The sequence below is a fragment of the Asparagus officinalis genome, chromosome 8, assembly GCF_001876935.1.
Source record: "Asparagus officinalis chromosome 8, Aspof.V1, whole genome shotgun sequence".
In the NCBI taxonomy this organism is placed as follows: Eukaryota; Viridiplantae; Streptophyta; class Magnoliopsida; order Asparagales; family Asparagaceae; genus Asparagus; species Asparagus officinalis.
The window spans coordinates 129,480,221-129,494,825 of NC_033801.1; the positions used below are offsets into that span (position 1 = coordinate 129,480,221).

General features: G+C 35.5%; 1 protein-coding gene across 1 annotated transcript; it reads right to left on the reverse strand.

The window, feature by feature from the left end:
* On the reverse strand, window positions 1–3,580 carry LOC109822234 (probable serine/threonine-protein kinase PBL19). The gene is made up of 4 exons (XM_020388399.1): window positions 3,132–3,580; window positions 2,367–2,627; window positions 1,620–1,742; window positions 1–833 (listed from the first exon to the last, which is right to left on the reverse strand). The coding sequence occupies exons 1-4, from the start codon at window positions 3,477–3,479 to the stop codon at window positions 279–281; spliced, it is 1,287 nt and encodes a 428-aa protein (XP_020243988.1). The 5' UTR covers window positions 3,480–3,580; the 3' UTR covers window positions 1–278.

Here is a 14,605-nt window from a genome sequence, read left to right on the forward strand (position 1 = left end):
TTTTGGCGATAAACATACGGTTCCTATTCTGCAAAACATTGATTTGGTCGATATAACAATTTACTCATGCAAGTGTCTCCATACACTCTCAAAACAGAGACAGAGTGACAAACTATCGAAACCATAATTTAACTCATTCCACGTTGAAAATCATACTGATGCAGATTTTTCACCGCCCTATGTACAAAATTTCGATAAAAGGAGGATCAAAGCAAGAGAAATATGCCACAAGATCGTCGTCCAATCTAATGAACATTGAGTTCCTCTTTTGCATAAGCTCATCTCCATGTTCTTGCAAGCCCCGGTGTAAATACTCTCCAATCCAATTTTCCTACAGACCTATTCCTCAAACTCATCATTTCCTTAATATCGAAAACTGCATTATAATCGTTTCCACTTTCTTTAAAAGCTTCAGAGTCCTCAACTATGTCGTCTACTTCTGATGACTCAACACTCATAGCCTCTGCAATCTTCTCCCTTGACATCTCGATGATCTCAGTCAACATCTCTACTACCAAACTCATCCTAGGACGCGACTTGGGATTCTTCATCAAGCATTTGTTTGCTAGGGAAATTAGTTTTCTTGCAGATTTTGTGCAGTATTGGCCCTCAAGCCGAGGATCTATGATAATGTGGAGTTTTTTGGGGTCTGTTGCATACGGTTTTACCCATTCGAGGAGCTTTTGTTCGTTCTTCGGTAGGTTTCTGTCAATGGGTCTTCTTCCAGTGATGAGTTCATAGATGACAACGCCGAAGCTCCAAACATCACTCTTCGTGGTTAGTTTTCCAGTTTGAATGTACTCTGGTGCTGCATAACCTACAGTGCCCACAACCTGAAGCAGAAGAGCATGGACATTGTTAGCGCTCTTTGCGGTTATTTTGCACACGACGTTAACAATTTTTCCCTTTTCTAATTAACATATTTTCTGTGTCACCCTTTCCCTCTCCCATATCACCCTTTCCCTCTTTGCAGATATTAATGAAGGCAGTTTAAGACTTTATCAAAGATGTAAAGCCGCTAGCAATAATTTCCACGAGTTCAAGGTAGTTTTGTGAAATTTATTACTTGAAAAAGTGATGATGTTTCGATAAAGAAAAATAGACATAACGTTTGTCTAAGTCTGGTAATCTTGCTATATGTTGACTTGGAATAACTCGTCATTGTCCAATAAAAGCATGGGCAGAGTGTAATTGGAAGATGTAGACATACTTTATAAAAGTTGAAAATTTTGTATTTGGTATGTTTTAACTTGTGGAATCAAATAAAGATGAAAGATGTTTAATAGAGTCCCTCTCCATTACAGAAAAACCTCTCCTGTCGCGAGATACAAATTCCCTAAATATGAAATAAGTATATGTTCTTGATCGTACAATTGGCTTCATTGTGTTAAAATCATTTTTATTCGATCATGTAACTTGACAGGTTTGCTCCATGTATCATACAATTGACTAGTTGACAATAAAAAAGTCAAGAAAATCTATAATTTAATACTAGATGTGAACTTCAAAAGTAATATATTCCATGTACCTTCATAGTTTTGAATATATCTAAAAGGAATTTATTTAAAATGTTTATACTGTTTGAAATTGTAAATAAGATGGCATCAGCTGTAACTTACTGATGTTGAAATGTGACCAACTCCTTCAGCAGGTCCATATCTGGCAAGCCCGAAGTCTGAGAGCTTTGCATTGAAATCTTCATCCAAAAGAATATTAGATGTCTTAAAATCTCGGAATATTAACTGCACAAGCAAAAGTCAAGGTATTATGTATTGCCACATAAGCATAAAACTACAAAGGCTTAAATGTTTTTCCCAATCCTAAAGTGAAAATTTTGATCTACATTAATTGAAGTATATTTTGATTATAAACATTTTAGAACTAAATGCTCTACTTTTTGTTTGCTTGTACATAGGCATTAGCATTTGTGGAGAAAATCAAGTAATAAGAAGAGCATGTATTTGCCTTTGAAAAAGAAAACAAAAGAAAGGAATTGTGTGCAATGATATAGCTCACCAAACCTTACAACCAAAATAAATAACATGCGAAAAGTACAAAGGCTGTATGATCAATAGTTATTTGCTTTGATTCAGAACTTCTCAATCTGGGTAAAAATGAAAGAACTTGTCCAGGCTTAATAAGTTGAGAACAGTTAAAAAAGCTCAATACATGGAGGATTATGGATGGAGACAGTCAATTATACATATTGCATACACGTCAATTTCAAAAAGACATGTAGAAAGAATTAAAAAAAACTCGCAAAATCGGGAAAATAAGTGTTCGCCCTGTTTAACAAGTCAAATTCGATTATATCAAGTCGCTTTGCCCAAAAATGAAAATTGTAAGTAAAATGTAATAAAAAATACCTGAAAATCCATTTCTTCATGAAGGTAAGCTAAGCCACATGCAGCATCTCTAGCAATTTTTAACCTCAATTCCCATGACAAATTCAACGAAACTCTAGCGAGTAAGTGATCTTCCAAGCTTTTGTTGCGCATTAATTCATATACCAATAGCCTCTGAATCCCTCTCTCATCATCTTCAGCACAATATCCCACCAATTTCACAAGGTTAGGATGTTTGACAACACCCAAAAATTTCACCTCTGTAACCCATTCCCTGTGCCCCTGAAACAATTCCAAAAGGGAGAGAATAAATAAATAAATCTATTACCTAACCAATTGATCACATTTTCAATTCAAAATTCAAATCTCTCGTAATTTGGTCTTGTTCTTATTCCTGTTTGTATGCATGCATTTCAAGTTTGGATTGTTATCAGCAGATATAAACTCAATATGGGCAAAAAAAAACAAAAAAAAAACAAGGAGTATCCATATAAAAATAATCGAGTAACTATATTTAAAAACAAAATCCCATCTAAATCTCAGCTCAACAGGTTACAAAGCAAACGAACTCATTACATTTTCAATTCAAACCTCATTTATTCACTCAAATTGTGATCCTTCATTCTATTTTTTATGCATCCATTTCCAAGTTGGGATTTTTATCGGAGCACATACCTCAACATCAAAATCAACGAATACCCACATCAAAATTTGAAATTTGCATGTTTTTTTCCCAGACAAACAAACAAAAGCAACCAAAATCAAACAAAAAGGTTGAATCTTTACCTGCGATCCATTTCGATTCAACTGCTTAACTGCAACATCCAAGCTCTCCCCGTTCTCTAAACCAATCACACCTTTATAAACGCACCCAAATCCACCCTCACCAATCAGCAGCGCTCGATTGAAACCTTTGGTTGCCGCCTTCAGCTCGCTGAACTCAAAAGATTTCAAGCTCATTGTCGGCAGAGATTTAGCTTCGTTGATCAATTCAGCGTCTCTTGGATCCGGGTCCGGATCCAAACCCGATTTTCTTGGATCCGATAAGTGGGAGGCGACGCTGAGAGATCGGGCCCAGGAGACCCGCTTGGACCCGATATCGCCGCCGTTGCCGGGAAAATGGAAGCACTTCATTGTTTGGGGGGTTTAGTGAAAATTTTGGGTTCATGAAGGGGTTGAGAGTACAAATAGAGGAAAAGTTCGCCTGCAGAGAGGGAGGAGGTGGGAGCTCAACCGTTTGCAAACTGTTGTGAGAGGGATAGGAAATATAAGAAATATCGAGGGAGAATTTTTAAAAAGGGAGTTTTGCATGGCCCCCCTCGAATATTTCTTATTGCAAAATGACAAATGCTAGAACTTCATGTTGAAACTTGCAACGGTTAGAAACAATGGTAATTTGACTTTAAAAAAATTTACAATACTTCATGCTAAAACATTCGTTAACTAGTTTTTTTTTTCCGGGCTAATTAGAACTTCAAAATATCTTTGTAGTTTCCCCAACCTTGCCCTTATATATCCTCACATGTTTTTGATAGCACTTAAATAACCTAAAGTTTTTAAAATTACGCTCCATTCTTCATGCTATGCAAATGTGAGAATTTTGTTATGGGGTTTTCAAGGTAAATTTAGAACATTGTGGCCCTTAATGTTTGCTGTATTTCATTTTAAATTGAATCTAATTTTATTTAGAAGTATAATTAGAGTAAGTTTGAAGTAGAATTATAGTATATTAAACAACAAATTTAACAATCATCAAGGACTAAAATATTCTCAAATCAGCTTGCAAGTGTCGCATAGAAAATTTTAAAGCAAAATTCTCAAGCTCGCATAAGATAAGATATTAATGTGCATCCTTTAGAAACGTTAGGGTATATGTATGCAGCCAAAAAAAATTTACTATACTACCACTCTATCCTTAAAAGTATTCTAAATTATCGTAACTTGCAATCTAACTTCCTAGTTTTAAATTTTTGTATGCGATGAAAATTGTTGTGAACCAATTATTTTCTCCTACTTGTTTCCTATTGGACTATCCACAGCAACTAAAAAATTTATTTACTGCGTGTCCATGCTCATCACATTTGGCGTGTTTTAGTTTTTCATTATTATTGTATATGCCAAATACTATATTTCTATTTAAGAGTTTATCATTTATGTAGAACATATATTTTGGAGAGAAAAAATTATAAATAATACAAGGATTTGAGTGCCTATGTGGAAAAGCGCCTGCAGATTTGTGCGCAGCCCGCTGCACGTGAGAGTTGATGTCAGCAGTTTGTTGATTTGTTGAGGGGTTTAAGATAAAATGTCTCGTGTCTGAGAATAATAAATGAGTTTCTGGAGTGGGGTTGTCAGTGGATTTTATCGTGGAGTTTTCACGAGCGGTTTGTCGTTGAGGTAAAGGTCGCCAGGCCTAACGACATTTAACGGTACTTGTCCTTTTAATCTCGGTTACTTTCTTTTTTTACTTTTTACTGCACATAAAGGTTAAACACTCATATTGGTATTTTAATTCCATCCTATTTATCAAGAATGTATTTTAATTAGGTAAACCTGATTTAAGATATTTTAATTGATTCAACTTACCAATAAGGTCATTTTTCACGTCGGCGATCAGTTTTCCGGCGAGAGCTCGTCACGTGCGTGGCACGTGATGACTTAAACTGTTTTTTAGCTGCTGACGTGGCACAGATTTTTTAACGTTGCAGTGTTTAAAGGCGGGAATTAACCCTCTAAAAATCCTAATTCACCAAAAATAGGACAGATCCGTGCTACATCAGCAGCTAAATAACAGTTTAAGTCATCACGTGCCACGCACGTGACGAGCTCTCGCCGGAAAACTGGTCGCCGACGAGAAAAATGGCCTTGTTGGTAAGTTGAATCAATTATAATGCCTTAAAGCATATTTGCCTAATTAAAATATCTTCTTGATAAATGAGGTGGAATTAAAATACCAATATGGTTATTTAGCCGAAATTTAGCGCTACATTATAAGAATAAAATTAATTATCAATTTCTTTTATGACAGTTACAAGCTTCTAAATTGTTTGGTTAAATAACGTTTAAATACATTGTAGTTGCGCTCGTTTTGCACTTATATATTATTATTGGTTTCGCAGCATTTACATACCCTAGGTTATTAAAAACTAGCAATTTGCTATATTCTATTGTCCAAAAGTGAAAATTTTCATCTAAACATTCTAATATGACACTTACATTTTAATTAGTCCTAAATGTCATATGAGAAAGTCCGGATGAAAATCTTCATGCCTACAAAATTGAGGGTAGTAAAGTGTTAATCTTAAACAACTTAGGGTACATAAATGCTGCAAAAAATAAATGTGTGTATAAGGTGTTTAAGTGCTATTTGGCTAAGTTATTTATTATACAATTCAAAACTTAGAGCGCATATGACCGGACTCTAACTACAAGAAAGAAAAAAGAATTGTTCGTAGTGTCCAGTTTAGAACCATAATTCCATAATCTGCATGGGCTATAATCGCTACATATATGTGTGTGTATTATACGTTAAATATATATACGTGCTAGATAGTGTAAATTATGATTTTTCAGAACTAGAGAAATAAGGATTATGACACAAATTAATAAGAATTTTAATTTCATGCTTTAATCCTATGGCATCAAATTAGCATCGCATATTTTAGTCAAAAATCTATCAATTTAGAAAAGAAAATAACTATTATATCAGAGAGCAAAAGTAGAACTTGAGCGGCCTAATAATAGTAAGAGTAGTCGTATTCAACAGGCGAACAAAGACTTGAATCTGTATCCGACCAAGACTTTTTCAAATGCCTCGCGATGCAAATTGGAAATGATTCAAAATTCACAGTATATATGGTCAGACTTCAGAGAGAGCACTATTAATGTTTGCGCTGATATAGTGCTATTTAGTACTGATTTGGTGTCAAATTTAGGGTAAATTACACTAAATCATCTATACAACAACAACAACAATCAAGCATTTATCTCAAATGTTTGGGGTCGGCTACATGAATCATATTTTCCCATTCTATTATGTTACAGGTCATTTTCTTCGTTACGTTAGTCTTAATCATATCATTCTTAATTGCTTATAAACAAGTCATTCTAGATCGACCACTAGATCTTCTAGTCTCATTAACTCTAATATTATCATTTTTCCTAATTGATGCACTAAGGGGGTCTCCTTTGTACGTGATCAAACCATCTTAATCTATTCTCTCTCATTTTATCCTCAATAGGCTCAACCTCTAATTTACTACGGATACATTCATTTCTTAGCATATCTTTTAATGTAGACCCACAAGATCATCACAAGAATCTCATTTCTGCTACACTCATTTTTTGAACATGTTTTTTAATTGCCCAACATTCTAATCCATAAAGCATAGTTGGTCTTATAACTGTCCTATAAAATTTTCTCATTAGTTTCATTGGTATTCTACGATCACATAAGACTCCTGAAGCACTCATTCATTTCCACCATCCCGATTTGATTCGATGCACAATATCATCCTAAACCATCTATGAACTTTCAAAATCACACTAAACCTCTAATAACTTATGCAAAAAACTCCTAATATATTTTGGTAAGTTGTGCCAGACCCCCAATAGCTTTCAAAATGGCTTTTTATGTTTTTTGCTGTTTCTAATTTATAGGGCGAGGGGTTTACTGCAAAATGCTGGAAGTTCACGGGGTTTAGTGTAGTTTACCCTTAAATTTACACCGACCTTTTAACCATTTGTATTGTTTCCCTTTATATCATTTATACTAATATAACTGATACTTTGTTAGCGAGAGTTGTAGTTAGGGATGAAAACCAACCGAATTCGAACCAAATACTTTACTATTTGTAATTTGCATTATGTTCATGCTTGACTATTTGAAATCGAAATGAATAGAAAATCTGTATTCAGATTTAATTTGAGCAGTGCTTGAATATTCAAAAACCATGTGTGAAGTCATTAATAATGTTTAGGTATTTTAGAAAAAAAAACTATACGTACATATTTGACAAATATTTGTTATCCTATTTTAGTATTGCAGTGTAGCCAAACATGATACTGTCAATGTATGTTGGAAAAATTGCAATGAAAAGAACAAAAAAAAATTGACTTGTATTTCTTTGATTCCGGTTACAACTTGATTACAAAAGAGAAGAGAACGAATTTGATTCTCTCCTTTGTTTAAAACTGGGTTCTTCTCGGTAGCGATGTAATGCCTCCTTCAATTGCTTGCGTCGAATTTGCTCTCCATTGACGATCCGACCGTCTTTTATCTCGTGGGAACAATGAACTTCTGTGGAAAGTTTTGTAAGTAACTCTTCCACGAGTTTAAGAACTCTGAACGAGTTAGAACTCTGTTAATAGAGTTGTTAAAACCGAAAATTCGGTTAATGATCAAGCAGATATTCTGTTGTTGAAGAATCCTCTTAGATTTGATCTTCTGAGTTTGATTCAAATCTTCTATCTCCAAGGAATTCGCCTCTCCTGACAATCCTCTTAGATTTGATCTTCTGAGTTTGATTCAAATCTTCTATCTCCAAGGAATTCGCCTCTCCTGACTCTCTGTGTGGTTGAGATTCTGAAGAATCCCTATCTCCAAGGAATTCGCCTCTCCTGACTCTCTGTGTGGTTGAGATTCTGAAGAATCCTCTCTGCTGCTTCTTCGTACCCAAAAAAGCCAGCCCCCAACTCAGTTGAGTTTGTTGAGATTTTATAGGGGATTAATGGGGTGCAACCGCCCCTTAAATCACTCCTAAGTGGGGTGTAACCGCCCCCAAATCATGGGAACCGGTTTTGGAACCGTTCAGCTCATGTTTGAACGAGTCAAACGCCCACGTTGGCGTTCAGGATCCTAACTCTTTATTTTAGACTGGAGACGCGGAGTTGGGTACCCGCTGGGCATTGAAAAATGCGGGTCTAACCCTAGCGTTTTAATGTTGTAACACGGGTCCGACTCCAGCGTTTTGATGTTGTAACGCGGGTCCGACTCCAGCGTTTTGATGTTGTAACACGGGTCCGACCCCAGTGTTTTGATGTTGTAACGCGGGTCCGACCCCAGTGTTTTGATGTTGTAACGCGGGTCCGATCCCAGCGTTTTGATGTTGTAACGCGGGTCCGACTCTAGCGTTTTGATGTTGTAACACGGGTCCGACTCCAGCGTTTTGATGTTGTAACGTGGGTTCGACCCTCGCGTTTTACTATTGACACACGGGGAGGACCTCCGTGTTTTGGTGTTGATACACGGGGAGGACCTCCACGTTTTGGTCTTAGAGCGCGGTGATGAGTTCTGCGTCTTGATTTGGAGAGATTATCAACAAGTAATCTCTTTTGTCATAGCGTTGCAAAGATTGTAATCTTCGTCTTGGCTCCTTGAGAATATGAGAGTCGTCAGATTGTAACTCCCGATGTTGATTATGAATGCTGTTGAACTAGAGCTCTCATCGGTTGTCGTGAAGGTCGTCAGATTGTAACCTTCAGCGATCTACGTGAAAGTCTTCAAATTGTAGCCTTTTGGAAGTCGTCAGATTATAACTTCTATCATCGGTGTTTGATGGGAGATAAGCTATCTATTGTGATTTTTAGACAGCCTACAGTCAATGAATATGCAACTTAGCGATAAATATAATATTCAGATAAAAGACTATTTATATGAGGCTATATGCGTAATAATCGCTTGGTATGCATAGGGAATGTAATAAACAAAATTTAGAGTAAAAAAATGTAAACAAATAGTTTAGTAAATAAACAAATTGAATAATCTTTGATTAGATTTATTGGTGCATGAACATAATCATACTCTCTTTAAAAGCACGAGATCAAGAAAATCTTTTAGCAGACAAAAATACCATTGGAATTCAAATACTAATCTATTAAGTAAAAGTAAGTTGATAAATTGATGAATTTTTATTTGATATACATAGTATAAAAATAAGGATATAGTTTAAATTGAAATGTAAACCTGAATGAAAGAGCAACTTAAGTAAATTAGACGATTTATTAAATACCAAATTTATCTCCCTCACTTATATGTGATCAATGATCAAACTGTAAACAATTATTCACGTGCTACATGATTAATTATGCCAAACAGAGAACAATTATTCACATGCTATATGATTAATAATTACACATAACGTGGCGATCTCTCACCGACTAAAATTCAAGTAGTTCATGATATGCTTAAGTTAATTAGATAATTTATTAAATTTCAAATTTACCCCCTCGCTCTTATATGTGATCAATGATCAAACTGTAAATAATTATTCACGTGCTACATGATTAATAATGTCAATCTGAAAATAATTATTCACATGACATATGATTAATAATTACACACAAAGTGGCGACCTCTCATCGACTAAAATTAAAGTAGTTCAAAATACTGCATAGTTAGTTTCAAATTTTAATTATACTATTATTATTTAAATAGAACTCTATTTATAATTGTTATCCTCTAACATGTAACATCATATACCAATATATATAAGCCAAAAAATTATAATAATTTATATAGCACTTTTATCTTCTTCTACAGGCATATGCCTTAGTTATTAGATTAGATTAGATTATTTTAAAGCAATTAATTATATTGTATATTTGATCTTTTTCAGATTAAGAAATTATAATAATTTTCACAGTACTTTTATCTCCTTCAACAAGTATGTGTCTTTGTTATTTTCTTCTTATTAGAATAGATTAGATTATTTAAGAATTATGAATTACAAAATTGTAACAAATTTCACATTACTTTCATCTATTTTCTTATTATTAGATTAGATTATTTTAAAATAATTAATTATATTGTATGTTTGATTTCTTTCCAGATCACAAAGTTTAATTATACTATTATTATTTAAATAGATATTGTTTGTATAAAATTCAAAGAGAATCTCACACGTATCTTTGATCTCAATGCCAATTATAATACTTATATATGGGTTTTGGTTAAAATAAATTTTATGTATGAAGTTAACTTATATAACCCTACTTTAATCAGATTAGATAATTTAATATTTCTTCTTTACACCCAAACTCTTCCATAAAACCAAGAGATTTTCAAAATTCATCTTAGGGGTTGCTTGCATTAAAAAATTATGTTAGAGGGTCCATACAGTATGTTTTATATTTTAAGATTGTCAACACATTTTGTCACTTTTACATATCAATTATGAGTAATAATATAAATTTAATTGATTCAAGTATATCCTAATATATTTCTGGACTCTTATTTTGTATTATGCTCTTTATTATGTACAAACCTAGCGATTCTTATTCAATTCCTTTTTTTTTAATTCTTTTTTGTCTCTTGACATTGTTTTTTGTTCTTCATTATGTACAAACCCATGCCATGGATTAGGGTTATGGTTTTTGAGGGGGAGCAAAAGACAATGGGTTGATTTTGGTGTTGGATTTCATTATTTGAAGAGATTATTTTTAAGAAATTCAACTCCAACATGATATCACAATTGATGTAGATGATGAAGACGTTACTCTAAAATTGCCCAATAAAAAGATAAAGGTAGAAAAAGATTGATCTTGGCTCAATTAAAATATGAAACAAAAAGAATAAATATTTTTTTTGAACATTTTATACTATAACTTAATTTTTGAGTAAAATTAGGAATTTTTAGAATGAATTTTCATGTTTTTGAGTAAAATTAGGAATTTTTAGAATGAATTTTCATGCAAAATTTTTAGTATTTTTGTATGCTTATGTGATTGCTTTTATCACATAAAATTATACTATGCAAAATTTTTAGTATTTTTGTATGCTTATGTGATTGCTTTTATCACATAAAATTATACTATAGTTATCATTGATCTTTAGTTTTGTCTTTTTATTATTTTACGTCTATCAAATAATGTAGGCTAAGATCTCATATATATATCATGTTTATCATACTTCTTTTTTTATGTTTTCTTTCGAGATTGTTTATACATGAGCTTATAATGTTGAAAAGTGCACTGTAATTCTATTTTCAATGCAATAAGAAATATTAATTTTTTTATTGCTAGAACTACAGTTCATAATGATATTGTTATTCATCCTTGACTTCATACTATAGCTCGGGATTAGTAGATGTTATGGTAATTTACCATCTAAAGATGAAGATACTAAAAGATTGTCTGCATAGGCTTAAAAAGCCATGGTCCAAACCAACTTAGAGGCCCAAAAGCCCAGCCAAGGGCAAGTCTATTGGCCAGCCAAGCAGATAAGTTATTTTTTTGACCAAGGGTCATCCTTACCGACTCGAAGTGCGGGATCAGTCGGTCCCTCGTAATTAAGACAACTCCTCGAGCAGACGTCTCGACCATATACTCGACCCGAAGCTCACTCGGCTGTCGGGTCGGGAAATTATAAAGACAACTCACGAACCGACCCGCCTCTACTAAGGGGATGAGATCTAGCTAAGCTCGCTTCAGATGTCAATCGGCACTACAACATTGATCAGTCCCATCAAGATCTCTGTTGTGACAAATCTCGTGCATAAGCCGTTTATTCTACTTACAAGTCATTTCCCAATGATCGCCATGATGCTCCACTGGGCTCGAACGATTTCCCCTCCAATCACCAGCCGCCATCTGGAGGGGGAAGGACGACCAAGCAGTTGGCCTATCCTCTGCCTTGCCTCATCTGTCAAATCCAGGATACTGAGAAGATATTTCTCTCCTGTACTTGAATGATGTCACGCCCCGCTTCCCAAGATACCAGGGAACCGGGACGCGAGCAAGCCCGCGACGTATTAGACTGAGGAGAGATAAGTGCTAGACTCCGTCTTCTCAATCTAATACGCTAAGTGTCTGGAAATAAAAACAACGCGAAGTCACAGGTCCCCGATCACACATAGCAAGAATATAATGAACAACCCAGAACTGAAATAATCCATATCATAAAAGAAATATCATCCGAGACATCAAAATACGGGTCAAATATGCCCTTATACAAAACTGAACAAATGAATACATGCAATGATCAAGCGGAAAAGGAAATGCTACAAAAGTAAACTAAGGACCAACAGATAATAAAAAGATGACTAGACTTCGGCTTCTTCTTCTGCTCCGTCTACATGATACTCATGCTGAGAATCCTCTGGCTCTTGATGATTTCCCAGCTGAACGTGTTCTTCCTCTAAGTCTGACGTACACCAGAGAAAACAGGTGTACGTCAGGTGCATGGCGCACGGCAAGATCCCACTCGGGAAAATAATAATACAGTTGAATGACCAATGCAAGGATAGTAATAACAAATAGAAACATGCAGCTGAAATACTAACAAGCTAGATATAATCCATCACTAGAGTATAATAACCAGCAGAAAACATAAGCATCCGAGTAACAAGATCATACAGGTAGCGATCAGAAACCATCCAAGTAACAAGGTCATACAACAGATGGAATTAATACATAAAAATCTACAACTCGAGACGTAGTACGTCGAGCGAAATAATCCAAACAAGGAAACCCTCATGTATATACCATATGTCTCAAATTATAGATAATTAAATACTAATCCTGATCTATGTATGAAAAGGAGTACAACCGGCCTATATCTCACAAGAATCATACTTAGCCAAGAATCGATGTCATGTAACTAACTATCACATCACTCATCTCAAATAATCAACAATCTCAATATCCCTGCTCCTCAGACCCACCCCAGGCCGAAACAAGGCGTTGGCGCGAACCTGGAAAATAAATAATAATCTCGATATCACCTCACCTCAGACCCACCCCAGGCCGAAACAAGACACTGGCGCGAGCCTGGAAAACAAATAATAATCTCGATAACACCGCACACCTCAGACCCACCCCGGTGACTACACAAACTTCACCAGCGCGAGCCCGGAATATACATCAACAATCACATATCACAACTCCTCGGACCCACCCCGGTGACTACACAAACTTCACCAGCGCGAGCCCGGAATATACATCAACAATCACAACCGCTCACATGGACCAAGACTTCTCACCTTAATTCTCGTAATTCCAAGTCAACTACACACGGTGTTCTAGATCCTAACTGTGTCATACGGGTCACTATAGTCATAAATTCCTAATGATTCTCAATCACAACATGGAGCAATCAATGCGACTAATTATGTGCAATAATATCATAGCATATCAAATAATCAAAATAAGAATTATAAATCATAAACAACAGCTACATAATCAGAAAATAATCTTTTTCTAAATTAATTTATTTTAAATTATTTTACTTAAACATTAATCTAAACTAATTCATTTTCCAAAATAAATTCTTTTAAATTATTATAATTATCTAAAAATGATTCTTTTGCCGAACTAAATTCTTTTAATTCATTATAGTTATTCTGACAATATCATTTATCACATATCCATTATGTAAATCAATATTGTTCACCAAACAACCCACGCAGATAAATACGACACAATTAAACTATGAAAATAATTCATAAAAAATATAAATAATCAAACTACGAAACAGGAGAGCGGAATCTTGCACATAAATAATCTACAATAAATATAAGAACCGGAACGAAACTAAACAAGGATAGGGATCTTGCCTGCGAGACCGTGGGGTCTGATGACGACGACGCTGAGGGAGGCAGCAGGTGGGGGCTGTTGTCGGCGCTGGCCAAGACGGCGGCCATGGCGAACAACCAAGGGGAGGGGGTCAAGGAGGAGGATGAGTGGGTGGTCGGCGGGTGAGATGGCCAGCGGGGTGGTCGGAGGTTCAGGGGGCGCTGGCGGTGGAGGCTTGGTGGTGTTGGTTCTCGGCTGAGGTGGAGGCAGCGGTGGAGAGCAGCAGCGGCGGTCGGACGGATCTGCAGGGCGAGGAGGCTGTGGTGTTGGGCGACGGCAAGGGTGGTCGGAGCTGCGGTGAAGGGAGAGGAGGTCTGATAATCACATTTTATTACAATTTTATACCCTCATTATCTATTCCCCAGACAGTGTTTTACTGTATCGCCAGACAGTCTTTTACTATTTCGAGAGACAGTGTTTTACTGTTTGGAGAGACAGTGTTTTACTGTTTGGAGAGACAGTGTTTTACTGTTTGGAGAGACAGTCTTTTACTGTTTGGAGAGACAGTCTTTTACTGTTTAGAGAGACAGTCTTTTACTGTTTCGCAAGACAGTCTTTTACTGTTTGGAGAGACAGTCTTTTACTGTTTGGAGAGACAGTCTTTTACTGTTTGGAGAGACAGTCTTTTACTGTTTGGAGAGACAGTCTTTTACTGTTTGGAGAGACAGTCTTTTACTGTTTGGAGAGAC

Bases quoted from the DNA above. Each gene is read 5' to 3' on its own strand.
- LOC109822234 (XM_020388399.1), bottom strand. From the start codon at position 3,479: ATGAAGTGCTTCCATTTTCCCGGCAACGGCGGCGATATCGGGTCCAAG. The intron at 1,743-2,366 runs GTATTTTTTATT...TTGCTTGTGCAG, and splicing joins ATGAAGAAATGGATTTTCAG to TTAATATTCCGAGATTTTAA. The intron at 834-1,619 runs GTAAGTTACAGC...CTTCTGCTTCAG, and splicing joins TTGGTCACATTTCAACATCA to GTTGTGGGCACTGTAGGTTA.